Raw genomic sequence first — 27,950 nt, forward strand, 5'->3', positions numbered from 1 at the left:
TCTGGTTTTTTAGTATAGTGCTAGCAAGTCGAGCTGTACACAAAGGTTAGAATACTACCGGTGAACTGAACAGCACACATGTCCTTCCACCACAAATTCGCAATCCAGTGACATAGACATGCTAAAACTCAGGATAAAATGCACACTCCGGTTCAATGCCGGCAAAATTAGAACGCTCAATGACTCTATGCTTTTCCTCTTGCGACCAACTCTTGTTCCGCCAATGTCTTCTCAGTTTCATACACCATATCCGGCTCGGGCGCCTGCACTGGTTCCGGCGGAGGAAGCACCTGTCCACCGCGCTTATAGTACTCCAAATTATAGAAGACGTAGACGGGAATGGATATCATTCCACAGCACATAAATGCCCCCAATGCCATCTTTTCAGCAAAAGGAATTTGAACTTTAGGCGGCATCGGGATGACATGCCCCCATCGAGGATGAATGTTACGGGCGGACTGTGCCGTGATCAACTGTCCTGCCTTCAGAATGTGCGCAGAGCGCACGACGAAATTCAGCATCTTTCGGACGTAGGAACAACTGACCTGTGTAATTACGCTAATCAACAACACATTCGTTATCAGGCCTCCGAAGTAAGCACAATTTCAAATTGATGCACACAGTATTACATTCTGTTTTTTGATTAACATCTACTATCTATGTACATTTTTAGCACAACTTGCACAGTACCCGTGCTGCTCCTACAAAAGACCTGACATTATGATATCTACTATAGCTCACGTGCAGACAGATTTAGTATATACGAAACAAGGTGGAACAAGACTTACTTGACAGAGGAATAGGATTCCCTAAGAAAAATTTTATAAATTTGTATTAGTTTATTTATAATTAATATCTATACTAATTCTTGCAGTGAAGAAGATCAGCGGGTTAGGACGGACGGGCCCCAAACTTTTTTGCTTTCAGCAAGCGATGATGTGACAAACAAATCAAGTTCACTTACCGAAACAAGAATTTTTACAATCTCGCTCAGCTTGACAACAACAATTGCTAATTATGCCTCTTCTTTCGGATTCTGATTCAAGAAACAAAAACAAAACTTTCACTGGAAATTTTGAAAAAAGGACGCTTTGATTTTCAAATGTAAGATCCTACAAGACTTTTACACCCAGAGGCCATGTGTTGGAGAAATGACACAAAAATTTTGGGCACCCAGTGCACCGTAGACTCTATGGTATACGAAAAACCGCCCCAGAAAACGACTACCAATCCGGCTCAATACCAACTATCCAATCCGAATTGCGCACAGTGGTCAGTACCCTAGATTATCAATCGCTCTAGTTGCTTTAATTCTAGTATTTATTACCTGTGACTATCAATGAAAATTCATTCGAAATAAAACTTTTTTTCCTGGATAACAACCTGATCCTTATTAGCTCAGATAAGATATCAGCCACAACTGCTTTCAAATTTTCCGTTAGCTGACAAGCTAAAAAGCGGCGAAAAGGAATATTCGTTGCAAAGATTATGAATGTTTTTGTATCATAATATTTTTGTAGAGTGATATGCATAGGTAACATAGGTTATGATAGTATGCAGAATATCAAATTTTCGATTACTTGGCGTGAAACAATTAAACATTTTGTCTCATTTATCCTGATAAATTTTATTATGCTGTGCAGGAACGAAAGCAGCATATGTATTCTATGTCACAAAAAGCAAAGTTTTTACTACAGGCTATACATTGAGGTGTACTGCAGGCTGTACATTAAGCAGTACTCCAAGCTAAACATTAGGATGTACTACAGGCATTCCAACTTACTAAACGTACTGTACTACAGGTTACACTACTAAAGGTTAAACTACGGGCAGTACACCAAGTTGTACCGTGGGCTGCACTACAGGTTGTACTACAGGCAGTACATCAGGCAAACGAGCAAAGAAACGAGCACGCCGGACTATTGCCATGAAGCAGAAGATATCAGCTAAGCATCCAGAATATTTTTTTAATTTGGTTTATTCACATTCAGAAATAATGCAAAGCGTAAAACTAAAATTCGGTAAACCGAAAGCCTGGATACATGTTTGATTCACAGAATTAAAAATTTAAGCAGAACATCAAATTGATTAATGTTTGTTGGCTGTTTATGATATCGGTTTGTAAGTTTATTTATCTAGAAACAATTAAAATCTAAGGTTTTCCGACTAATCATTCACGTATCCCAGCAAAAAAATTCAAACTTTTTTCAGTTAAATGCATATTGCTTATCTTCGCTTTTTTGCTTGTCGGTTATAGGGAAATGCGAAAAAATTTTGGCTGATATTTGATCTTAGTTAATGACATATTAAGTTTTTATCCAGAAAAATATTTGTTATTTTGATTTCATTCTAATTGTGTTAAATGTTGCAAGTAGTAACCGCTTAAAAGAAGTAATTGCTAGAACAAAGTCGTAAATGGAGAGAAGAATACAACCTGTAGTGTTTAGTATTGATTTTTTTGCGAAAAATGTTAATAGAGTATTTGGTATTTCGGGAATAGATGTACCTTAAAAATTAAGATGTATCACTTCAAACAAACTTACAAACCAGTATCATTAACCAACGACAAACATTAATCAATATGATGCACTGCTTAAATTTTTAAAGTCTTAAATTTTATGAACCAAATATGTATCCGGGCTTTCGGTTTACCGAATTTTATTTTAACGCTGTGCATTATTTTTAATGTGAATAAAAACATTCAGGATGCTTTGCTGATATCTTGTGCATTACGACCATAGTCCGATGTGCTCCTTTTATTTGCTCGTTTGTTTAATGTATTGCCTGTAGTACAACCCATAGTGCAACATAGTGTACTCCCTGTAGTTCAACCTTTAGTGTTACTGTTCCTGTAGTGCAGTACGTTTAGTCAGTGGGAATGCCTGTAGTACAGCCTAATGTTAGCCTGCAGTATTGCTTGAGGTACAGCCTGCAGTACACCTCGATGTATGGCCTGAAGTGAAAACTTTGCTTTTTGTGACATAGAGTACATATGCTGCTTTCGTAGTCGCATAAAATACTGTCGTCATTTTCCTGCACACCAAAATAAAATTTATCAGGATACATGGAACGGAGTATTTAATTGTTTCTCATCGAGTAATCAAAAATCTAATGTTATGCAGTTTATCATCACCTATGTATATGTATATCATTACCTATGTATATCACTCTACAAACAAATTATGCTATTAAAAAAATCATAATTTTTTGAATTAATATGCGTATTCCTTCTCGTCGCTTTTTAACTTGTAGGCGATTGGAAAATGTGATAGCAGTTGTGGCTGATATTTTATCTCTGCTAAGGAAATATCAGGTTCTTATCCATAAAAATGTTAATTTCGAATTTTTTTAATTGATAGTCACAGGTAATACACGCTAGAATTAAAGCACTAGAATAATTAATAATCTGGATTACTGATCACTTTGCGCAATTCGGATTGGTTGGTTGGTAGTGAGCAGGATTGGGTAGCCGCTTTCTAGGGCGGTTTTTTCTTATACCATAGAGTCTACGGTGCACTGGGTGCCCAAAATTTTTGTGTGGAGAAATGTGTGTGGAATATTGGGAACCTGCATGGTAGCCATCTCCTGTACTACAGTTATAGGGTTTTCTCACAGGGAGCTTTGACGGTTTCTCTTTTCTTTTACTACTGTTACACGTGGTGGCGTGTATAACGGTCCCGTAATGGGAAGATCAGACGGAAAAGACAAACGGGAATAAAACTGCGGTTTTATTCGTATACAAAAACATCATCGGAAGGCACAAATCTGCGCGAATGGTAATGCGCAGGAAAATCGTAAAAGTCAGGGAAAAAATCAGGAGAAAATCAGAATGATATCATAATCGAAAAAAAACACTCAACTCGATCGGATATGCCGATGAGGAGAAACAGAACAGGGAATCACATCCTATGCGTCGTCTACTCTCACATGGTGGAGATGCGGGGAGCAGTCGGCTCTGACTGCACGGAACCCCGTTCAAAAAAGAGAGAACAAGAAAAACACAAGTACCATTATGCGGTACACGATTATTATAGTACTGTAACACATTAAGCGAAAAATAAGCATATATGCAAGAATCAAATGCGGCAAAAAGTGGTTAACTGGAGAAATGCCGGAAATAAATGCAAAATTACCCGAGATGATGTCCTCTTCGTGGGGCGGTGTCCGCGCTCTTTCTCACAAAATCTCCGGGAGCTTTCATGTCCGGAACCGCGGGGCACATCTGCGTGTCCCATCTCAGGTTCCTCCGGAGGCGGCATCTCGGCCGGTCGTCTGGCGCGCTTCCGCCCTTTAGTTGGCGCATGTCCGGGGGCAACACGGCGGACCGTTGATGCTGCGTGACGGACGCGGGCACTCTGTTGGTGTATGGCAAACGGCTGATGGGAGGTCACGGTATGAACAAACCCATCTGAGACGCACACGCTGAACCCGTGCATACTCACATTCAGCTAAAGGTGGCCCGTCGTTGATGGAGACCACCTGGAAATAGCCCTCCTGATGGACGACTTCCACGATGTCACCCATCCCCATGGTGTTGCGCTTTCCCGGACGGACTCCGGGAGCCTCCAGAAATCGGCGTATGGTGTGAGGCGGTCTTCAGACACTGTAATTTTCTTCCCGACGCCCATGATGTCCGCCAAGGTGTAGGTGGGCTGCTCATCTGGACTGCCTGTAAATCCGCGGTCGATAACGATGAACCGGCGTCCCGGGCGGGGTTTGGAGTACACGTCGGACATGTTCAGCACCACCTGGTCGCCGAGGCCAAAACGGTATCCTTCCGCTGGCGTCTTGGGCTGTATGGCCTGCATGACGTCGGCATGGTACTGTTCCATAAGGCCGTGGATGTCGGTAAGGCGGCGGGCAAATGTTTCGTTGTCAGCGCTCGAGGCACACGGGCGCGCTTTGACACTAACCTTGCGCTTGAGCTCCGACAGTTCTGCCGCTAATTGCACTACCGGATTCTTGGGACATTTGGCCTCCACATGCCCTGTCTGTCCACAACAGAAACAGGTCCGCGAAGAGCCTGCAGGTGGGGTTGGGGCAAGGATCGGTTGGTGGCGCGTGGGCGAGAAGGACGGCATGATGTCACCGTCAATATCCCCGTAGGCGGTAGTCGGACGAAGAAACTCCCAGCGGGATGCATTTCTGGCGGCCGCTGCCTGGTGATCACTGCGGGATGGCTGTCCGTAAGAAAGGTTGTATTCGCCTTCTTCGCCGCCATAATCGGGTGCAAAACGCTTTGGTTGGCGATCCATGATCAGCGGATTGGCTGATATCGGCGTAATCAGGTGAGGATACGGTAAAGTTCGGGAAATGTCCGGTGGCAATTCGGAATACACACTCTTGTTAACTGCTGGACTACTAACTGCTGACTGCATCACTGGACGGTAAATGCAATGTGCATTGAGTGTTTTATACTGGTTAGCCTCTCTGTGCTCGCATGCGATTGGCGCGGCATTGGGTTGAGGAATTCCACTGGGCGGCGCCTTTGATGTGCGGCATCCGTACGGCGGGAAATCGGCTTTCATAGCCAAACAAAGGATCGGTAGTGTCGGGATGGCACTTTTCAAAGGGTTTTCACTGGATGTGGTGGATGTGGATAAAATCAAAGGAAATACGGAATTAACTGTAACGTTTTGAACTTGCTGATCAACGTTGATTTCGGGGCTTTCCAGAGATGGAATGGTTCCCGAAATAATGGACATCTTTTTCGGTTTTCGCTGGCGGCGCTTTCGTACGGCGTGATCACTTGGAATCTGCTGGTGGATTTCCGCTGCAGGAATTTCGCTAAATCCAAACGGTAAGATATCGGCCAATGGTAACGGTGGTGGTATCCCGTGGTCGTCATCACACTGTGGAGGTGATATCGGTGCGACTTGTTCTGATATTACCGGTAACGCATTCGGAATACCGTAATCCGGTTCTTTAATGGTGGGAAACGGGCAGTCGATATCATACTCTTGGGGCGGTTGGCCATACCACAGCCGCGGCTTCTTTCTCTCGTAAAATGGCTTCAGACTGGCTCCACTGACCTTTTGCATTCGTTCGTTGGTCTGAACGTGGACAATCGAGTATGAGTTATCTTTCAACACGGCGGTTATTCGGTACGGTCCATGGTACTTTGCAAGCAGTTTTTTCGACAGCACCGGTGGCTTGTGCCAAGATTCCAACAAAACCAAGTCGTTTTCGCGGTACGTTGCGGGATTACATTTCCGGTCGTGACGGTCGCTGGACTTCTCGTGCATGGCGGAAATTCGTATTTTGGTCTCTTCGTAGATGTGGGCCATTCTATCCGCGAAACGCTGCACATGTTCGGAGTAGGTGGAGAACTTGGCTGGTGCAATGCCTTCGACAAGGGCGTCAACCGGTAGACGAGCTTCTCGACCGAACATAAGAAAAAACGGCGTCATCTTCGTGGTGGAATGTACGGTAGTGTTGTACGAAAACACGGCGGCAGTCACATAACTGGACCAATCTCGTTGGTTATCGGTGACATATTTCGCAAGTGCAGCGGACAGGAAAGGCATTCGGGCTTCGACATTGCCATGCGACTGGTGGTGATGTGTGGTCGTAAAGTGGCGTTTCACTCCAATTAGTTCGGTAGCATCCCGGAGTGCGGCAGCGGTAAAGTGGGTACCAGGATCACACATCAGCATCTTCGGCGGCCCGTACGGTAAAATTACACTTTCTTCGAGAAATCGGATGACCTCTTTGGCTGTGTTGCTGTACAGCGGCTTCGCGATCGTGAACTTGGAAAACAGGTCGGTGTATACGGCGGCATACGTGAAACCGTCGTACGATTCGGGAAACGGTCCCAAAAGGTCAATGGATCCGGCGGATTGGACACTTTCAACGGGAACATGATCCAAAAAACCGGTGGCGGCGTTTTTGTTTGGATTTCTCAGCTGGCAACGGGGACACGTGCGAACGTAGTCACGTACTTCCGACAGCATAGTTGGCCAGTAGAAGCGGCTGGACACGGTGTTCCAAGTACGGTCGAATCCAACGTGCCCGGCGCGAGGAACGTCATGCGCTTGGTGTAAAATACGGTCGGCCGCTACTCTAGGAATGGCCAATCGGGATCGAACTGTTCCACGGCGGAAAGTGCGGCGATACAGCAAACCATCAATCAGCGAGTAGTGTTCGGTCAGGCGTAACTGTTCACGGGACAGTTTGGCCGGTGGATCGGACAACAACTGGACAACCTTGCCCAGTGTTTGATCGTCACGCTGCGCGGCGGCGAAGGCACTTCGGGTGAATTCGGCTTCGTCGACGGTCGTTTCCCGGCTAGGACGGCGTCGGCTCTGACTTCGGCGACGGCCGCTCCTACAGTGGGAATTTCAGCGACTAAGGTAAAGACATCGGCAAACAACGGTTCCAACATATAAGTATCAGCGTAGTTTGGTACATCGTACGGGTCTGACTCCGGTGCTTCATCCAGTGGTGATCGGCTGATGGCGTCGGCGTCCGTGTGCTGGTTTCCTTTGCGGTATATCACCTTGTACTGATACTTGGACAGCATGAAGGCCCATCGGTTGACTCTGGCGTTACCGGTACCGGTACGGCTGGACGAAAGCATGGTCTCCAGGGCTTTGTGGTCGGTTACAATGTCGAACTGGACGTCTTCAAGGAGATGTTTGAATTGGTCGACTCCGTAGATTACGGCGAGGCACTCCAGAGCAGTAATTTCATAGTTCCGCTCGTAGTGGTTGGTCTTTCGGCTTACGGCTCCGATGATGTGGCCGTCCTGTTTAAGGATGGCTCCAACGCCGTCCTTGGACGCGTCTGTCACCAGCTGCGGACGTGGTCCATCCCGGTCGAAATGGGCCAGCACTGGCGCTGAGCTGAGAGCCGTTTTCAGACATTCGAACGCAGTCTGCTGGTCTTCTCCCCACTGGAACTTAAGCCCTTTCTTGGTGAGACGGGTTAACGGTTCGGCAATTGTGGAGAAATTCGGGATAAACGTCCGGTAAAACGTTCCCATTCCAACGAATCGCTGGACGTCTTTCAGACATTTTGGTACTGGAAACTGGGCAATCGCGGAAATCTTTTCGGGTTTGGTCGAACACCGTCTGGAGACAGGATGTGGCCGAGAAACTCGACTTCCTGGAAAGCAAACCGGCATTTGGAAGGCTTCACGGTGAGGTTATACTTTTCTAGGAGTTCTAAGATGCGGTCGAGGCGGGCGCACAGGTCTTCAAACGTCGCGGCGAAGATGAGGATGTCGTCGATGTAGACGATGCAGGTTATCCACAGTTCGCCGGCGAGCACCGTGTTCATCATCCTCTGGAATGTGGCTCCAGCGTTGCAGAGCCCAAAGGGCATCCGGACGAACTCGTACAGTCCGTCCTGGGTGCAGAAGGCGGTCTTGTGGCGGTCTTTTTTGGCAACCGGAACTTGCCAATATCCGGACATGCAGTCGAGCGTGACGAACCAGGCGGCTGCTCCAATGGCGTCGATCGCGTCGGCAATCCGGGGCATCGGGTACGCGTCTTTAACTGTCTGGGCGTTCAGCCCTTTGTAGTTGACGCAGAAGCGTTTGGTCATCTTCTCGTTCTCGAATTTGTCGACGAGGACAACCGGTGCGGCATACGGTGAGGTGGAGTCGGCAATGATTCCATCCCTTTTCATTTCGGCGACCTTTTCGCGGATGAAGGCACGGTTCGTCCACGAGGTGCGGTACGGCTGTTGGTGGACTGGCGGTGAGTCGCCGGTTTCAATGGTGTGTTCGGTGGCAGTGGTGCAACAAACGGGTCGGCCCGGTGACGGAAAAGCTCGGCAGCGGCGACGTAGTACTGCGAACAATCGGTCGCGCTGGCTGGTCGTCAGCCGTGGATTGATGATCATGGAGCGGAGTTGTTCCTCCAAGGCCGGAGAAACGGGCTCGTAGGCAGAGTCTGCCGCCGCTGGGTTGCTGTCCACACTGAATGAAAGGACCGGTGCGTCAGGGTTTTCCGTGTACAACTCCAAAGTTCCAAGCGGTGTGGATCCACGGAGGGTTATGTCACGGTCCCAGTAGTTCTTTGCGAACGTGTACGCGGTTCCATTGTGGACGGTTACAATGGCGTGTTCGAGAAGGATATCACCGCGGGAGAGCGCGTCGTTGTGCTGCGGGTGGCCGGACGGCTCAAATGGCGTGCGGGAAGGAATGAACACGTAGTCACCATCATTGGCGGTGGTTGAAGGGAATGCTAATCGGATCGCGAGTCCGGACATGGCTGGCACTGTGACTTCCTCGGCAAGGACCACCGGGATCGAGACTGCTTGGACGCTGCAGGGGCTTAGCACATCGTGTGCGGCTGGCGACCTTTGGGCGGATTCGGGTTCTGTAGGCAGCAGAATAATCCTGTTGGTCAGTCGCAGTGCGATAGCTGGATGAGCGTTCTCGCAGGTCAGCTTGGTAGTCGGTTGGGAGTGCAGCTTGTTCCGGGACAATGGTACGGTCCTGACAGCGAATTTGAAACGGTTTTCCTCCATAAAGTCCATGCCCAAAATGATTTCGGGCATCGCATTGTCGTCCCGGAGGAAAATAGTGTGCGGTACGTTTCACCGAAGAGATTGACAGATATGTCGGCACATGTGGTCCCAACTGTCCGGGTATCTCCGTTGCAACCGGTCACACTAAACGACTGGTGAGGTTCGGGAAGAGGTTTCGGTATAGCGTGCAGATCGGTACAAAAGGAGGCTGGCATGATGGAAGTACTGGCGGCAGTGTCGAGAACAACTGGGCGTGACACTCCGTTGATGGTGACAGACTGGCGTAACATCGTGGAAATCTTCGGCTTGCCATCATGCACAAACGCTTCATGAGACATCATTGGGACTTCGAAGTTTAGGTCGGAAGGTGGTGGTTCCGGTGTGGGATCGTTAGGAGATACGGCGTTGACGTGACCCACTGGCGTCGCCGCTAGTGGTTTTTTGGCTGGTCACTCTTCAGGTACACTTTCTCCGTAACAGGTCCAAAATCCGCTGGTTTGGTTGGGCAGCGATCGCTGTGATGACCCGGAACACCGCAGAACCAGCACTTCGGTGGTTTTTGCTGATACGGACGTCGGTCTTGATCGCTGGTACGGGCTGGCTTTGGTGGCTGCGGTGGGCACGACGATGTGGGCTGCTCGGCCGGCTTGGGCTTCTCTGCCGGTGTCGGCACCGGTTCGCTGGTGCGGGCCGAAAACGACGGTTTCGGTTTCCATGGCTGCTTCTCTGGCTTCGATTCCGAACTGGGTTTTGATCGCCGACTCTGCGTTTCGTCAATGGCCACGGCTCGGCGCATGCGGGTCTGGAAATCGTGGATGGTGGCCGGTGCAAAGCTCACGATGCTGCGGTACAGTTCGGGTTGGCCGGCCAGGCCGTTGGTCAGGAACCCGACCACTTCCAACTCCGACATGTCCGGATTGACGGCAAAGGTCAACACTTGAATGGCCTCGATGTACTGGTCCGGCGTCTCTGAACTGGTGTACTGGCGTTCCTGTAGAGCCAAACGGGCTTTCCATGCACGGTCCTGGTCATGGAAACGGTCGATCAGGACTTTCTTCAACTCGGTGTACGTTCGGTCCGGCTTCTGGGCATCGATGCGCATGAACACCTTCAACGCTTGACCTCCAAAATGGGATGGTATTGCTGCCAGCTTCGCAGTATCGGTCCACTGATTTGCCTTGGCAGCGCGTTCGAACAGCACGAACCAGTGCTGAATGTCCATGTCGGAGTCATCGAACGTCGGCGGCTTCACAAACTTTAGGTTAGACTTCGGTATGGGCTGATGCGGTGCTTCGGTGATGTAGACTGGACGCGTTTCAGCGGCAGCATGGCGCAACGGCGGTGTTGGACTCGGCGTCTGCGGCGACTTCTTGCGTCGTTCCTTCTCAAAAGCCTTGGCCAAGGTGTCCGCAAGTTGATCCGGATCCAGCACCATCAGATGCTGGTTAGCTGTTGGTGACCGCTCGGGGCGGTTGGCGCGGTATTCCGGAGACTGTCGGGAAACTACTGTTTCTGCCATCGGTGAGTTACTGCGGCTATCGGACAGACGGGAGTTCTCGGCGGCCAGCTTCGCATTCTGGGCCTGGAGCTGGGCAATGTACGCGGACTGGTCCTGGAAAACACGTTCTTCCTTCGTGATGGACGAACGGCTCTGGGCGGTTGGCAACACCGCAGAAATGGCGCTGCCCGCGGCTTTGATGGCGGATGAAAGGAAATTTCGGACTGTGGCCAATGATTTGCCGCTCTGTATGGACACGATTGAAGAGTCGGATGATCGGCGGGATTGTTGAGAATGCGCTCGCGGAGGTTCGGCGTGAATGTCGGCCATGGTAACAATAGCTTCGGGGTTCATCCTAGGACTGGAGACTGCACTTACTTGCTGGCCCGGTGTGTTCCGTGCGTGCTGATCTTGACGGCGAAAAGACTGTGGTTCTTTATCGGCCATGGACATGATAGACGACGGACGCGGATGGCTGATCGGTGCAGGTTCGAAACCGTAGCGGACGGGTTCCTTCTTGTTACGCGTTGGCTTCGATGACATGGTTTCTGAACGCCGATGAATCGTGAATGTGATTGGTTCGAAACACTTCGAGCGGGGTAATTCTCAAATCCGATTGGTCGGTCACTGGCTCCGCCTCTTCTCGAGTCCGCGGTAGACGCTACGTGAATGTAGGGAAAAACTTCGGAAACCTTCGCGGTTTTGACTCGGTGGTTTCTTTCCGTTGGAGGAAATAAATGGCAAATGGCAAAATTAAATATCGGTTCCAGGATAAAATCGGAAGGGAAGATGCGGAAGATTGAGTGCTTCGTATAATGGTTCCTAGATTATTCCTCGTTGCGAGCTGGTAGGCTCAAGCAACGTGGTAACAACTAGAGGCTTGCGTTCCCCCATGTTACACGTGGTGGCGTGTATAACGGTCCCGTAATGGGAAGATCAGACGGAAAAGACAAACGGGAATAAAACTGCGGTTTTATTCGTATACAAAAACATCATCGGAAGGCACAAATCTGCGCGAATGGTAATGCGCAGGAAAATCGTAAAAGTCAGGGAAAAAATCAGGAGAAAATCAGAATGATATCATAATCGAAAAAAAACACTCAACTCGATCGGATATGCCGATGAGGAGAAACAGAACAGGGAATCACATCCTATGCGTCGTCTACTCTCACACTACTCATGATACGTAAAAATTACGGTATAAAGCGACTACAAGTGAGCACTGACGTAAGTAAAGTCTGTTTTTCGGTCGTTTGACTTCTTGTGAGTAAGTCACTGATTTTATGAAATTTGTCAACTTTATAATTGCAATATAATGTGGTAATTTTATTGATTGTGTTTAAAAGTACTTCATAATTTTTTAAATCGGTGGTGATCATTTTCGGACAAAATTCTGGCTGTTCTTAGTGTTGAAGAGATGTTGAAGTTTTCAGCATTCGTACACTATCCCATGTTGACTTGGTTAACCGTTAACGGTTAACCACTGAAGAGTATTTCGGAATAATAATTCGGATTTGGTGTATGCCAAACGGCTACGATACGACCGCCACACTTTCACTTGCGAGTTTATCGAGGAGCCCGAGATACCTTTGTTTGATCTTTAGAAGTCGAAGTCCTAATTTGGATTGCCATTATGTTATTATCATGAATGATAACCTGCCTTATAATCATGGCACGCGATAAAATCCCTTCTGCACTGTTGTCTTTTATTCCGGGCAGTCAGTGCAATGACAGCCTACTCATCCGAGGCACAAGGGACGGCGAAAATTCCTGAATACAGGTTATTTCTTTTGTGTTACAAAGAGTTCGTGTTCAAAGAACTGTGGCAAGTGATCTTCAGCGAGTGTAAAAAAACCCAGTATTAATTGCCCCTGTTCCATTTCATCTCTGGTGAAAGGGAAGAATGTCCTCGCACAGCACTTTGAAATCTCGGGCCAACGATCGGCATGAACAGGAGGACGATGGTAAGACTGGAGAAAACGTGAATTTTGAATCGGAAGTAGTGTTTGCGAAACCTTACTGGCTTTTTTTCCATTGCGTACGGTGCCTGTTTACTATAATTGTGATACATTAATTATAGCTTGTTTTTTGAAGAAAAACCGATGATAAATCGCAATTGTTTCACCGGTTTCGTATAAATAAGAAGTGAGTAAAGCTCACACCTCCTGTTTGTCTGCAAATTTTCATGACGACTAGCTGCAGGCCGTTTCCTGCGGTACCGCTAAAATGAGTCACAAAGTTTGTAAACACTTGCCATTTCTTTACGGTTAAAAAAAAATCTGAAATTTCTGTCTAATTCCGGCCTGCCGCTGGTTTTGCTGCTAATTGGTAGGCTGTTAGCTATCAGTTGTTTCTTGAATTTAATCCGCAGTGCAGAATTCGCAATAAAAAATTTACAGCGATCGAACTGTTCGCATTGTTTTTAAAATTATCGAAAGATTTTGGCTTCATGTTTATTTTAGAGGAGTCAGCCGGAGATTTCGATGCAGTTCTGGAGACGGTAAATCCGTTTGGGAAATACCAGAAAATGATGATACGTAAGTAAATATTAATCCCGATGATTTGCGATTTATTCTCCTTGAAATGTGACATGGCTTGCTTTTTTAGTTTTCGTTTTCCTTCCTGCCGTTATTCCGGGATCGTTCCATGGTTTCAATCAGGTACTTGATAGAACCAGTTGGTACATTAATTTTTTCAGCAGTATGCAATTGTTTCATTAGGTTTTTTTGGCCGCGAAGTATAAGGATTTTTGGTGTAACATCCCAGATTTGGCTACCAGTGTCTCTAATGCTACTGAGCGGTTTACCTACTTGCCTAAGCATGCGGACAGGAATATGCACAGTCAGTGCACTATGTACAATGCGTCTGCAGAATTTCTAATGAGTTTACCGCGAAATTCAACGGAAAGCATTCAAGCTGATGTGCCTGTGGTCCCTTGCCAAAATGGATGGGAATACGATAAAAGTTTTTATCAAAACAGTATTGTTGCCGAGTGGAGCCTAGTCTGTGATAAACAACATTACCCTACAATTGCATTGGTAAAATCTGAACCTTGAATCGTTGGAAGTTGTATCGGTTTGCTCTGAAAAACAATTCTTTCGTAGATCTGTCTTATGATGGGAGCAGCAATAGGGACCCCTATATTCGGTTTTATTGCTGACAGATGGGGTCGGAAATTGGCATATTTTATCTGCATTTGTACTCAACTTTGCGGTGGTATTACTACCGGTTTTTCCCACAATTTTGCCATGTTTTGCTTTTGCCGATTCGTTGTCGGGGCCACGTACCCTGCATCCTGGTCAATTCCGTTTACCTTGGCAATGGAAATTATCACTCCAAAGTATCGAGCATCGTTTGCGGCTGCAGCTTCCATTTCTTATAATCTGGGAGCTATTATTGTTGTTGGGATTGCATATTGGATACAGAACTGGAGAGAATTCGCATTGGCAACTTGCGTGCCGTTATCCTATGTGTTTATTTATTGGTGCTTTATGCCGGAATCACCACGATGGCTCTTAACAAGAAAACGGATAGCTGAAGTGCAGAGTTTTTTATTTAAAGTCGCCAGATGTAATGGGACACGATTTGAACCGTTAAAAATGGAGAATGTTATGCGCGGCAATAAGGATTGGGATAACATAACAAAAGCCAAAACCTATTCGTACTTCGATCTTGTTTGCTCCCCTAATCTCAGAAAGAAAACGATCTTATTGTCTTTCATCAATTGTGCCAATTTATCTGTTTATTTGGGGTTAAGTTATTACAGTCCCTCATTGGGCAGTAATCCGTTCCTGAGCTATACACTTTACGTGTTAGTTGAAATTCCCGCGTATATTTTTGTTTATCTTGTGGCTGACCGATTTGGACGGCGTTTACCTACTGTAGCATGCTTACTCTGTGGCGGCGCCGCTTTGTTAGGATCAGCGTTTGTGCCCGATGAAAATTCGCAAATATTACTATTATTAGGTCTTATTGGAAAACTATGCATTAGTGCCTCCTTCACGTTTGGCGAAATCTACGAGCAGGTGTGTGATTGCCTGTTATTCTTGTTGTTTTCATATTGTTTTGTGTGACATTGCTTCTTTATGATTTATGTTTAAATGTTCTTCTTGGTTTGAAGCTGTCTTTTGCTGCTAGTTATTTACATATTTATTAATGTTCCAGAAGTAAAAATTATGTATGTTCCAGAAGTAAAAATTATGTTTCTTTTTATAGGAGTTATTTCCAACTGTTGTTCGGAGCCAAGGCGCGTCACTGACACAAAACATATCCAATGCGGTTGCCTGTGTCTTTCCATTAGTGAATTACCTCGGTGACAATTATCTAGCTTATCCGGTTATTATTTTTGGAGGAATATCCGTGATAGCGGGTTTTTCTGCGCTATTTCTACCGGAAACGTTAGGAACAGATCTACCACAAAGCCTAGAAGATGGGGAACTATTTGGACGAAATATGACATGGAGGGATGTGACAAGATTGTGCCCAGCAGAAGCCCCGGGTGCAGTAGAGATTGTGGGCGAAATGAATAATCGCCGTCCAGTGGAAGTCCACAGCAATGGCGATTTGGCTGCTCAAGTGGGGGCGACAACCACGAGTCTTCTTGCCACCACTTCGAAAAGTTGATACTTTTTGTGATAGTACAAGTGCTGTTTTAATTTTGATTGCATAGTACATTATTTTTGATCTGTGAAGTGAGTGATGTGCTCCTGTAATTTATAATTCTGGTAATTGGTGTGTTGTCTCGTCTTGCGGTGTCAGATGAAAGACGCGTTTTCTCAACTTGGAACTAAAAATTTTAACTTTTGGATGACAGATACAACAGGAATAATGCCGTATAAAAAGAATGATATGTGAAAAGAATAAACCTGGTCACAAGCACCGCCGGAAATGGGACCGCTTGTGGCGCACTCGTTGCGCAAATTTACTGTACTTGCACACTGCACAGCCGTTTTGCACGCTCACTTGTAGCATGGCTTTCTGATGTACCTACGCTGCTTCGTACTCATATCCGTTAACAACAAAATTTGTTTTTATTCCGCAACTTAAATTTTTTTCCTTATTTGTCTTCGTATTTCCTAAGCGCAAGTGATAAGTTACAAGTGGGCCAGTGGCCATTATTGTGCAGCGGGTTTTATGTTAGAATTTGGTTGGGGAACTGAAAATTTCGGAATGAGTAAGGACGTCGCACAAAAGCGCGGACGTAGTCCTGTCCGATCGGAAGATAATGACGACGAATGGATCGGCCCATTGCCATCAGAAGCTGCGGAGCCTATCAAGAAAAAAAAGACGCTACCCTTTGAAAATGTCTTTTTGGACGCCTTGCCCAGTTCGGATGCGTATGAGCGGAGTTACATGCACAAGGACCCTGTGGCGTTTGTCCGCATGACGAAAACCGAATTCCTTATAACTGCTAGTACTGATGGCCATTTGAAATTTTGGAAGGTACGAATAAAATAGTACAGGAGCATGAAAATGTTGTTTTGGAGCTTGCATATCAAATTTGTAACAAAAGTGCGACCTACTGTTGAAAAGTTATTGCTTTGGATTCTTTCCAAAACCTTTTGAGTGTTTGTGTTTCATTTAATGATTTCAATTTTACATTCATCATTTTTTGTCTTCATATCAGTTTAGTACCCATATCAGCATATGTTATACTTGCAAGTGTCAGTATATGGCATTTCATTATAGTGCATATTTACTCTGATTATGATGCTCGTTTTCTATGCTTAATTTTTTTCGTCTTTCTGGATTTCCATTTTTTGGTTATGGAAGCGATTGTACTTTGCGGAGTTCGAAAATCAAGAGAAATTTATTAAACCTACGGCTGTTTTACAGAAAATGGAGCGTGGAATTGAATTTGTAAAGCATTTCCGAGCCCATATGGGAAACATACAGTTTATCAGCGTAAACACGACAGGAACTCTCCTGGCCACTATCAGTTCAGACAAGAGCATGAAAGTCTTCGACGTGATAAATTTCGACATGATCAACATGATGAAGCTGGGCTACACTCCGCTGACGTGCGAATGGATCCACGCTCCGGGCGAACCTGTATCCACTGTCGCCGTAGCGGATAAGGATTCGCCGCGGATACTCATTTACGACGGACGCGGCGTGAATGAACCACTGAAAGTGCTGGACACCCTCCATCGCTCTCCCGTCGTGATCATGCGGTTCAATGCTGTTTTTGAGACGGTTGTGTCGGTGGATAAAACCGGTATTCTGGAATACTGGCGCGGTGCATCGGGCGACTATAAATTTCCACAAGATCTGCTCAAGTTTGAATTCAAGAGCGACACGGATTTATTTGATTTTGCGTCGAGTAAATCTGTGCCAACAGGAATTGATTTCTCCAAAGACGGGAAACTGATGGCTACAATTGCCACCGACCGGAAAGTTCGCGTTTTCCGATTTTTGACAGGAAAGTTTTACAAAGTGTTGGATGAATCCATAAAAAGCTTCACAAGCTCTCTGGACGTGACATCGAAGATGTCCATTGTGGAACGAGAGCGACGCATTGCTGTAGAAAGAGAACTGGAAAAATCGGAAGCGTTCAATTACGCGAACATATTATTTGACGACAGCGGAAATTTCGTTCTGTATGCGACACTGCTCGGCACGAAGGTTGTTAATTTGGTTACGAACAGAATATCCCGAGTGTTGGGAAAATCGGAGGGTCTTCGATTCCTAAGCCTGGCATTGTTCCAAGGGAAAATTCGCACGATGAAAGCGGCCACGACAATAGAGGCGCAAGCCAGTGATAATCCCATAATGGACATCGCAGAATCGGATCCCACGCTGTTCTGCACCGCGTTCAAGAAAAACCGCTTTTTCCTTTTCTCAAAGCGAGTGCCGCTAGAAACCGCAACCGAAGAGAGTGATCGCGATGTATTTAACGAGAAACCTAGTAAGGAGGAAATCCTTACCGCCACGGAAAGTCGCACAGAAAAACGAGTGTCAAACAGTGCCGTTATCCATACTACCTTGGGCGATGTACATGTTCAGCTGTTCCCCAACGAATGTCCGAAGACGGTGGAGAATTTCTGTGTTCACTCCAAAAATGGCTACTTTAATGGGCACATCTTCCATCGCGTAATTAAGAGCTTTATGATTCAGACGGGTGATCCGAAAGGCGACGGCACGGGCGGGGAATCCATTTGGGGCGGTGAGTTTGAGGATGAATTCCATCCGACGTTGAAGCACGATAGACCTTATACGCTCAGTATGGCCAATGCCGGACCCGGAACAAATGGATCTCAGTTTTTCGTCACGGTCGTGCCGGCACCGTGGCTGGATAACAAACATACAGTGTTCGGGCGAGTAACCCGGGGCATGGAAGTTGTACAGAAGATCAGCCTGGCCAAAACACATCCCAAAACCGATAAACCATACGATGACATTTCCATCATAAATATTGCTGTTAAATGAATGAATTTGTTTTGTTGTTTTTAGTGTTTTGTATCGCATGTTTGACATTTACAGTTTGTTAATTTCACTGCCTCTGAAAATGTTATGCAAAGCTTTAGGGTTAGCAAAATGGAAGGATCAATAAACATAACTAAATCTGCATTAAATCAATTGTGTAGCTTGGGTAAAATCTTAGAAGATGAACTGATTGCGATTGCTATCCGCATATCTAGCATCTGCAAGCTGTTTGCTTTCATCACATGATGTCAACTCGCATAGAAGTAGCCTTGTTTGATTAAGTGGCATCGACTGTGCTTAGTCTTACACTGCTTGGTCATTGCCATGCTGCATTTGCCGCACGAATTTTCACGTGTTTCCAAGTGCAGAAACTATGCGCTGACTATTTTTGTTTATTTCCGTGTGACGAGCTCACGTTTTTTACAATAAATTGTCGCGATGAAAGCTGTTCAGACAGCGATTTTGACAGTTCTGATCAGTGTATCATGGGCTGTTTTACTTCGCGATCCCAAAAAACTGCCATGTGAAGAGTATGATTTGTTTGATCCACCAACCAAAATTCTGCGAGAGGCGAATGGCGCTAGTCCACCGGAAACCAGCGAAGATCTTGCTCACCAGGTGGTTCATCAGCTCAATGCACGAACGAATTCCTTGTTTAAGTCCATGGTAGTCCAAGTGAAGCACTCTCACAAACAAAACGATGGGAACGAACGGTTGACCTTTTACCAAGTGGAAACTAAGTGCAGAAATAATGGGAAACCGCCTCATACCCTCATCGGCTGTCCTTATCGACAGCAAGGAAAAGTAAGTAATCAACATAAAACAAACATACACGAACGTAGGCTTACGTCTGTGCATACTGTTCTTATGTTTTTTCATCCTTTTAGGTACAACTTAAGATAGCTTTAATTTTACGTAAAAACATAATTAACAGAAGTACGCGTAATTAGACTAATTACCAAAAATAGGTTACTAATTTGGTACAGTTTGATTTCAGTACTTACTATTAACATAAGGCGTTATTTTTCTCGTTAGGTACAAGAATGTACCGCTACAATCACACCTGGAACACACATTAAGGATGACAGCGTCGCTTGTAAGCCGGCGCACTTCGGACAAATTTTAGGAACGAGCTCGAATGATTTTGATCATGTCGACTGGGCTGACCTGCAGGTAAGTCATGCAAATACATAATTTAATATAACAACCCAAAGAACACAGGTTAGAGAAAAACATGTAACCCTCAATGCCGCATACAGCAGCAACAGATTTTTTAACACTGTATCGAAAAATTATCCAATGTTACATCGTCGAATTATCGTTGCCGTAATTAAATTCTTTAGAAAACCGCTGATTTCTGACTGCCAAGATATAAATACAACTGTTTTTGTACCCGTACAGCAACTTCAAGACTTGCCACTGACGGGTTTTCGGACACCATCGCATGAGAACTTTAAATGCTTCAAACTGCGTTTTGGAAAGACTTATGCTACTCAAGAAGGCATGTCCATAATTATCAGTTCCAGAATGATAAATCCCCAGCTTTTTTTGAAAACGTTACCTTTTGCCAGTATTGTATATTTTTTTGCTTCTGGTAATGATAATAATTGATAAGTAATTTTTATATATATTTACAGTACGTACTGCTGTGATACTTGCTTATTGTACCGATCTTACAGCATTTGTCAAACTCCAAACTAGGCGTCATTAGTTTTTATACAGTATTGTAAGATAATTAATGCGTAATAAAAAATGTTGCACAAAATATCCAGTGAGTTGGGTTTGCAGAGCATGATCGGAGGTTCAAGTTGTTCCAGACAAATATGAAACGTGCGTATTTGTATCAAATCACTGAACAGGTAAACGTAAATTAACCACTGGGGCAGTCCGGTAAAATTTCGCTACTTGTTGTTCACTTTGCACATTATTGTTAGGGAACCGGCACTTACGGCCCAACAAAGTTCAGCGATTTAACAGGTATGATCTCTCCGCAATAATTATGAATGATTTCGGAGCTGGAACTATAAGATATATACATTTTATAAATTTTAAAAACGCAAGGTCAATTACAAAATTTCGTCCAGAGCCGATTTGAGCGTACGACGGGACCCGGTGTTTTTCATGTTTTAATTTTGTACAGTGGAAGAATTCCGAAGCCTGTACACGGGATTAAAACCTTTGCCAAACTGGAACAAAAATCTTCGAGCTGCACAAATACCGGACAATGCCAACGCTCTTCCGGAAGCCTTTGACTGGCGGAACAAAAGCGCAGTAACTCCTGTAAAAGACCAGGTGGGCAATCCAACAGAGCTCAAATAATTTTCTTGATTGACGATTCAGTTACGTACACAAACTTACTAACAGTATTATAAAATCTTCTCCCAGGCGTGTGCTTGAAATCTGTTTTTTGTAAATTGCTCTCTTTTTGATATATCATCAGGGTCAGTGTGGATCGTGCTGGGCGTTTAGTACAACCGGAAATATAGAAGGACAGTGGGCGATCAAAAAGGGCAAATTAATTTCATTATCGGAACAAGGTGAGCAAGCATTATACACGACCGAAATAATATTATCGATGAAAAATCTCCGTTATAATGCAGAATATGGGAAATTACCGTAGATCATCACAGAGGAAAGTTTGCATGTGTGTTCCTACTTGCCTTTTTTTAAATAAACCTTGTGTATAAGATTTGGAACAAACTGGTTATTACTTATGTACTATCAGCAAAATCAAATGTATGTAAATAACGAGCTGATATCATGTGTGTCTATCAATGTTTACCAACAATTCGATGTGTTCTGTTATAATTCGTGTTGCTTTGCAGAACTAGTGGACTGTGATAAAGTGGACCAAGGCTGTGGAGGAGGTAAGCTGTAATCGCCGTTTAGTCCCAACCCCGAAAAAATCTTACAGCAGTTCTATTTTTCAGGACTCCCCAGCAATGCGTATAAAGCGATCATCGATATTGGCGGCTTGGAGAACGAAGCCGATTATCCCTACGACGGAAGAAACGATAAATGCACGTTCAAGAAGGAAAAAGTTATGTGAGTCTAATGTGTGTATAGCTTGTAAAAACTGGAAATCACCTGAAACAATTCATTTTAATTATTATGGTTGCAGTGTGTACATCAACGATTCCGTGGAAATCAGCCAGGACGAAACTGGTAGGTGACCTTTTTAGCCTGTTTGTACTACTTATGATGTACGGACATCTTGCTTACCTTACCATGCAATCTAGCCAAATTTTGTTATTATTGTAGAAATGGCGCAATGGCTAGTGGATAACGGCCCGATATCTATCGGAATCAATGCCAATGCAATGATGGTAAAATGTTGTTAATTTGTTAGCATGGAGTTTCGAGTAGGCGTAGAATAAAACAATTGCCATTTTTTGTTTCTTTCAGTTGTACATGGGGGGAATATCGCATCCATGGAAGTACGTGCATGCAGTACTGTGCCGAACTGCAGTTTCACACGTATTAAATAACCCTTCCCGAGCTACTCGTAGTGGTCTGTACTGAATGCCGCTTGTTGTCACTTATTTATTGCACTGTATTACAGAGTCGTTTGCAGTCCAAAAAACCTTGATCACGGAGTACTTATCGTCGGATACGGAAAAGGTGGTCATAATCAAGCTGATTGCGAAGTCTTTTTTGTGATAATTCGAAATACAGAGTTTATCTGCACGTACTGGCAATGGACGACACTACAATTTTGAATTTGCTAGCTGACAACAAATTTATTTTGCTAACCTGATTTGGTTCTATTTTAATTTTGGCAGATGGGAAAAATCCTTACTGGATAGTGAAAAACAGGTTAGCACATTTTCTAACACAACTATGAGCGACTTCTCTTCAGTATGATTGCTTGTCCATTCGACTGATTTTCTAGTACTGGATCTCTGTTAAGTACTTAACTGAATCTGTGTTGCAGTTGGGGTCCGCACTGGGGTGTTAAGGTAATAAATTTATAAAAATTACGCCGCGTTAGCTGGATTTTGCCCTGTGTGGATTGTGTTTATTGAATTATTATTTGCATGACGTACTAAAATCATGACCCTGTTACAGATGTGAAAAATATTTTTTAGGGATACTATCTTGTTTACCGCGGGGATGGGACTTGCGGGTTAAACCAGATGTGCACGTCGGCAGTCGTGAAGTAAATGTCATTGCCTTGCGGGTCATCGGAAAAGTGGATAGTAGACTGGATACTGTACCCTCTAACTGCAAATCAAAGTGACCTTCGAACCTGGAGTTTGCTCAGGATGCCATTTGATTTCTTTATTATTAATCAGCCATTACTTTGTACATTTCACCAGTTCACGTCGTATATAGTTTCATTTTTAAAAAAAGTTAGTACCATAAAAAATCAAACACACCTCACTCATCGGTATGGGTATACAGCAAAGCTATACTTACAAGTATCAGCCATAAAACAGTTAACAACAAAAAAGAAAGAACAGTGGTACGGTTATAATCACTGCACATTACACGAGATTCTTGTGTTCTTGATAAATTTTGTCAAAAACGTCACGACATGTAATTTTGGCTCTCATATTCGTGCAGAGGAGAAACGCCCCGGCGATTTTGCGATGAAGCGAATAGCTCTCGTCAGGAGGCGGCGTGAGGCGGTGCTCGGCAAAAACGGGAAGAATATTATGAATGCGTTTTGTGATATCCTGCTGACCAAAATCGTAGGGCTCATCATTACGGAATGGTTCTCCCAATATCATAACCGCGTCCACATGTGCTGCTTCTAACATCTGCGAAGGAAGTGTCCCGATTATTTTGTTCAAGCAATTAAATCAAACCTACCCTCGCAAAATTTCCACATCACTTTTATTTCTAATAAAGATATGTTTCTGTATTATTTGCCGTAAAAACTTTCGAGCGAAACACTTCAAAAACATTTTTCTCCAAAACAGCCGGTTGAATTCATCACCTCAAATTAAAATAAAACAAGAAAAACCCTTTCCTTACCTTCGTTTCCAATCCCGTCAGAAAACCAAGCTTCTGAGAATTTTTCAGCACCAAATCACGGTCGCCAACCGTGGCACCTCGAATGACTTCAATATAGACATCAATGAATTCTTTCTCAAATGTCCTAGCAGCTCCAAAATCCAGCAGATACATCTGTAAAATTAAAAAAAAACACATACATAGTCAGACAGTTGCTGATATAACATGTACAACAAATGTTTCGGTCACCTTTTTATTGTCGTGATTGTAAAAGAAATTGGCCCAGTTAGGATCGGTCTGCATCAGTCGATGAATGAAAAGTTCCTCAAAGCAAAGTCTTAGGAAGCTTTTGGCGATCTGTCAAAATAAACTGACTGACGCATACATAAACAGTAATGCAGATATTTGCATTATAGTTATGATTATGTGTAACAACACACACACGATACCATATTCCGCGTATCCTGATCGTAATGTAACGCTTTATCAAGAGGCTCTCCGTAGATAAATTCCGTTGTCAAAATTTTTCTACTGCATAAGTGGTCGATAACTGCCGGAACAATGAATATTGGATCATCCTTTAGCACGTTTCTGCAACGACCCCATTATTACGGGAAAAGGTCGTGACCACATTTTTGTGCAGTTAATTTTTGAAAATGCAGGGTATACGTAAAATTTAGTTAGCGGCAATCCAAAAACTTCAGCAATTTTTTTTATATTCAGCATCTAACCGGAAACGTTTCATGTATTCCGCTTCCCGAATGTAGTCGCATTCCCAGGCCATTTCAACTCGCGCTACTCGCATCAGATTGTCCATGTACAAACCCTTAGGAAATATATTCCACATATTTAAGATCCCCATTAAATTGTTGATGTCGCTGTTAATTCCTTCGGCCACACCCGGATACTGGATTTTCACAGCCACTTCACGCCCATCAATCAATTTCCCGAAATGCACTTGACCGATGGATGCCGCAGCGAACGGCGTATCGTGGAATTCCGCAAATGTTTCTCTCCATGTCGAACCCAATTCGCTTTCCAGAACATCCTAACACGTGGAAACGATCGTATGCCCATATGTTTTTCTAGGTCAAAAAGTAACGCACCTCCATTTGTCGCTTTGGCATAAAATCCGCACTCTGACGCACACGTTCGAAAATTTGCTGCACTTGTGGATTGATTAAAGCGGTATCTGTAAATACGAGTATGTAAAGCAAGACCAATTAAATTTCGCTATCTCTGCTCAGCAATATGTAAAAAACCAAGAATGCACATTACCTTGCATGCTCAACATTTGCCCGAGCTTTAGTGCTGCGCCACGCACCCGGCACAGCGTGTTAACAATCCGCTCAGCATTGGCGTCGGTCAAGAAAGCACTGCGATCCAGGACGCCGCTGCCGCTGGCATCCTCTACAGATAAAAAAAACTGTCAGGTTAAAAGTTAGCAATAAATTCTGCCGACAAGTCCTGCCTTTCTGGCTGACACCAAGTGTGCGCCTGGCCACTTCAGCGATGGCTCCCATTCCCAGTCCAGCCGCTAATCCGCCGAAGGACGCGAGTCGAGCTGCACGCGAAGCCGGCACACGTCGTTCTCGTGATTTAGGACCCAACTACAAAAATCATAAAACAGCTTTTTAAAGCAAGCATGGCATAATAATATGTAATACTATAAGTATCGGCTTACATTCAAACCATTCTCAAATTAATTTTTCTCTGTGTAATATTAATTATTATTTCAGCATATCACGTGAAATCACACGGTAAAAACAAGTTCTTATACCCCGTACGCTTTTTCATTTGACTCTCACTTCTTGAAGTTGATACACACTTTTTCGATAATTTGCGCAAATCTATTTATACTTAACGGACGAATAAGTTTGCATTATTATGCAAAGTGTAATACTGGGTTGTCCATTGAGTCTACGATTTCATCCAAGTTTTAGTAATATACCTCGTAGTTCGTACATAACAGCAAAACAAATCATAAAGTATGCATTCGTTCAGTGCTTTCTTTCCGGCCCGTCCTCACCGTTAGGGATTAAGCGGAAGGAAGCGAGGATACATAATTTTAATTACACTGCAACACCGCAGGCGAGCATAAAATCTTTGCATTTTATTACATACATAATAACTCTGCATATACTGTATAAACATGAATATGAAAGCCATTTCAAAAGCCAAAACAGCAACAATCGTATTTGGTAATGCAGGAGTCAAGAGCATGTAAGGGTTCTAATGCAGCAAATGGAGGCACTTGCATCTAATAATCCAAAAACTGCACTTTGTGCTTTTCAAATAATAACTAGAAAAAAACATGAAAAACATCAAAATGGCAACTGTTCGACTTTACAAATCCAAAACGGTGAAGCGCGACCGGAAAGGGTTGTGCACACAAAGCGTTATTTACCGTCTGTTTCAGATTATGTTCCATGGGCGATGCCGGGTGTATATCGGCAGATTTCAAAGTTTTATCAGCAGAGAAAAGTGATGCAGATGCGGCGGAAGATGTCCATGGCTGCATTGGATTACAGACAGACAGATTATAATTTTTTCCTGGTTTCTAGCTGTCAAAGGCGACGGCTACGCCAGGGGTAACTTTTTGAACCTTTTTCAAGCTTTCTTGTACGCGAAAATTTTCACTCGTGGCATCCGTGAAAGACACTGTGGTCTTTGCTGAATCTTTTGCATACGGCTTAAATGGTTTGCTGTCCGGGGATATCTCTTCGTTCATCTGTAGTGCAAGAGAACCAATCATTAATTCTAGAATCTATCAAACAACATTCAATCATACTGAAAAATAAAAATGACAAATTTTTGATTTGATGTACCCAAAATTATCCTGCAAGTAACCTATCTAATCAATTTTCGATTACGAAAATGACTCATCAGCCGGCTTAAATGCCGTGCCAAATAAAATGCCGCTGGGCTGTTTTTCATCTAACTAGAGGCAATTATCGGAAAACTAAACTGGTTTAAGTTCAGAATTATCTCACTTCAAATCGTTCACTATACGCAGACATGCCACCAAAGTTAACGACTAATCACGTTTTCCATATTTAGAATTAAACCATATCCCGAAACAGAAAATTTCCAGATAAGAAATCAAATGCAGGTTGAACTTGAAACCGTAACCGTGATTACACAGCCGGTAGATTCTCGAAGCTGCACAACCGCGGAAACTAAAAAAAACGGCACCCGCGGCGCATGCTCGGGAATGAAATGACTCACGAATTTTCCCAGTCTCTGAGCCGCTTTATCCGATTCATCGGCATTGTGATCATCGGCAGCCGAGGATCCAGACATCTCCGGAGTGCGTACCACTTCGTTCTTATCTTCGGGATCCAATGGCGACATTGGTGGGTTCATCTAGTCGTTCAATCCATCGTCAAAAAACCACAGGCGCAAAACAATACGTACTCATAACCACAGTTAACTCACAAATTCTTTGGCCCGTTTCGCCGCTTCACAGGCTTCTCCGCTTTCCGGCTTCAAACCATGGACTTTGGCGGAATGGGCTTCATCGGCCACGGCCGGATATTCTTTGTGAGTGTCTTTGTCGAGTTTATCCGTGTAGAAAACGAAGCCTTCCGGTGTGACTAAAGCTTGGGAAGGCATTCCCGCCAAGATCTTCACCTGCTCCTGGATTCCCTGCATCACGGCTCCCACGCGGGCGGGAAATTCCCGTAACGAAATACCAGACGTCTACAAATCAAGAATTAATGTCTCCACCGTACACAATAAACAGATCGGCGATATACGTCATTCGTCGCTTCCCGCAAATTACTAGTGCACGGAGATGACACTGATTATCCAATACCGTCAGCTGATGCGGGGAAAAAACGTAAACAAACAGTGAGGCAATTAAACTTAAGAAGTGACTGCACTGCCAACAACGAAGCCAGTAGTGTACTGCGTTAAACTACCATTCTGGACGCCTACCCGAGATCTTTGGGCTTTATTAACGCATTCCTGCAGCAGTGGGCGCAGGCTAAGAGTATGCCATCGAAGAGCTGTTTCTGTAAGCTGATGCTCTGCGCTGCTTCGAGCGACCTGCTGGAGACCACGGAAGACCGCCTGCAAGTCCTTCATCACAAATCTGGCCATGTTTAGGAACGTTAATGTTATTAGATCGATAAGAGAGAAATGCAACAGTAAATCGTAAAAGTGCACTGCGTTGCGGCCTTATTAGTTTTCTGCTAATAACTTGACAGTAACCTTGTAACAAGCAGTTTCACAACGAACTGCAACATTCGAACTCGGAAGTGGTTCGCAGTATTAAGTATTAACCAAAAGTTGTAAACAAAATTACACACGCCTACGCAAAATTTTTACGGCGCCACAGACAGGCTTGCGATAGCTCGGCCTACTGCATCTTACGGTTAGGAAATTCCTGTGTTGTGCTTTCAAGCGCACGTACTACGTATTGTACCAAGTTTGTACGATCACACCGTCCTTGGTAGCCAATCAAATCGCACGCTATGTACCACGGTATTGTAAAAAATTTATAGCATTTTTTTAGAATCTGTTTCGTTTTGTGAATCAGAATAAAGCATAAAAATGATAAAAAATTCATCACATGTCCGTCGGTACA

General features: G+C 44.4%; 4 protein-coding genes across 5 annotated transcripts; 3 read left to right on the forward strand and 1 right to left on the reverse strand.

Annotated features, from left to right (window-relative positions):
- Window positions 1-12,189: 12,189 nt before the first annotated feature.
- Window positions 12,190-15,782, forward strand: LOC129591310 (carcinine transporter-like). 2 transcript variants are annotated; one of them, XM_055486918.1, is made up of 6 exons: window positions 12,190-12,939; window positions 13,438-13,512; window positions 13,583-13,635; window positions 13,696-14,013; window positions 14,080-15,000; window positions 15,191-15,782. In XM_055486918.1, the coding sequence occupies exons 1-6, from the start codon at window positions 12,879-12,881 to the stop codon at window positions 15,596-15,598; spliced, it is 1,836 nt and encodes a 611-aa protein (XP_055342893.1). In that variant the 5' UTR covers window positions 12,190-12,878; the 3' UTR covers window positions 15,599-15,782. The 2 variants fall into 2 exon arrangements, with proteins under 2 accessions (XP_055342893.1, XP_055342894.1); XM_055486919.1 differs by lacking the exon at window positions 12,190-12,939 and having other exon boundaries at window positions 13,459-13,512; window positions 13,583-13,637; window positions 13,697-14,013.
- A 215-nt stretch (window positions 15,783-15,997) lies between these two features.
- LOC129591309 (peptidylprolyl isomerase domain and WD repeat-containing protein 1-like) lies at window positions 15,998-18,537 on the forward strand. The gene is made up of 2 exons (XM_055486917.1): window positions 15,998-16,417; window positions 16,811-18,537. The coding sequence occupies exons 1-2, from the start codon at window positions 16,109-16,111 to the stop codon at window positions 18,401-18,403; spliced, it is 1,902 nt and encodes a 633-aa protein (XP_055342892.1). The 5' UTR covers window positions 15,998-16,108; the 3' UTR covers window positions 18,404-18,537.
- A 164-nt stretch (window positions 18,538-18,701) lies between these two features.
- On the forward strand, window positions 18,702-22,779 carry LOC129591311 (cathepsin L-like). Its single transcript, XM_055486920.1, has 16 exons — window positions 18,702-19,204; window positions 19,436-19,573; window positions 19,802-19,901; window positions 20,189-20,259; window positions 20,335-20,377; window positions 20,541-20,692; window positions 20,841-20,937; window positions 21,226-21,267; window positions 21,331-21,445; window positions 21,522-21,565; window positions 21,662-21,726; window positions 21,806-21,837; window positions 21,963-22,021; window positions 22,183-22,216; window positions 22,335-22,359; window positions 22,489-22,779. The coding sequence occupies exons 1-16, from the start codon at window positions 18,839-18,841 to the stop codon at window positions 22,561-22,563; spliced, it is 1,458 nt and encodes a 485-aa protein (XP_055342895.1). The 5' UTR covers window positions 18,702-18,838; the 3' UTR covers window positions 22,564-22,779.
- On the reverse strand, window positions 22,669-27,696 carry LOC129591308 (atypical kinase COQ8B, mitochondrial-like). Its single transcript, XM_055486915.1, has 13 exons — window positions 27,299-27,696; window positions 26,798-27,061; window positions 26,588-26,725; window positions 25,965-26,090; window positions 25,767-25,874; window positions 24,831-24,969; window positions 24,638-24,769; window positions 24,466-24,551; window positions 24,091-24,407; window positions 23,809-23,950; window positions 23,609-23,716; window positions 23,381-23,533; window positions 22,669-23,163 (listed from the first exon to the last, which is right to left on the reverse strand). Exons 1-13 carry the CDS (start codon window positions 27,461-27,463, stop codon window positions 22,888-22,890), a joined length of 2,154 nt encoding a protein of 717 aa, XP_055342890.1. The 5' UTR covers window positions 27,464-27,696; the 3' UTR covers window positions 22,669-22,887.
- Between the last annotated feature and the right edge of the window lie 254 nt (window positions 27,697-27,950).

This window comes from Paramacrobiotus metropolitanus, unplaced genomic scaffold, assembly GCF_019649055.1.
Source record: "Paramacrobiotus metropolitanus isolate TYO unplaced genomic scaffold, Prichtersi_v1.0 Parri_scaffold0000045, whole genome shotgun sequence".
Classification (NCBI taxonomy): domain Eukaryota; kingdom Metazoa; phylum Tardigrada; class Eutardigrada; order Parachela; family Macrobiotidae; genus Paramacrobiotus; species Paramacrobiotus metropolitanus.

Coding starts and splice junctions, on each gene's coding strand:
- LOC129591308 (XM_055486915.1), bottom strand. CDS start 27,463: ATGGCCAGATTTGTGATGAAGGACTTGCAGGCGGTCTTCCGTGGTCTC. Junction 26,091..26,587: donor CTCAGAGACTGGGAAAATTC/GTGAGTCATTTC, acceptor CTTGCACTACAG/ATGAACGAAGAGATATCCCC. Junction 24,408..24,465: donor TGCCAAAGCGACAAATGGAG/GTGCGTTACTTT, acceptor TCCACGTGTTAG/GATGTTCTGGAAAGCGAATT.
- LOC129591311 (XM_055486920.1), top strand. CDS start 18,839: ATGAAAGCTGTTCAGACAGCGATTTTGACAGTTCTGATCAGTGTATCA. Junction 21,838..21,962: donor GGAATATCGCATCCATGGAA/GTACGTGCATGC, acceptor ACTGTATTACAG/AGTCGTTTGCAGTCCAAAAA. Junction 22,022..22,182: donor TATCGTCGGATACGGAAAAG/GTGGTCATAATC, acceptor TAATTTTGGCAG/ATGGGAAAAATCCTTACTGG.
- LOC129591309 (XM_055486917.1), top strand. CDS start 16,109: ATGTTAGAATTTGGTTGGGGAACTGAAAATTTCGGAATGAGTAAGGAC. Junction 16,418..16,810: donor GCCATTTGAAATTTTGGAAG/GTACGAATAAAA, acceptor GCTGTTTTACAG/AAAATGGAGCGTGGAATTGA.
- LOC129591310 (XM_055486918.1), top strand. CDS start 12,879: ATGTCCTCGCACAGCACTTTGAAATCTCGGGCCAACGATCGGCATGAA. Junction 13,513..13,582: donor ATACCAGAAAATGATGATAC/GTAAGTAAATAT, acceptor TTGCTTTTTTAG/TTTTCGTTTTCCTTCCTGCC. Junction 13,636..13,695: donor CGTTCCATGGTTTCAATCAG/GTACTTGATAGA, acceptor TTGTTTCATTAG/GTTTTTTTGGCCGCGAAGTA.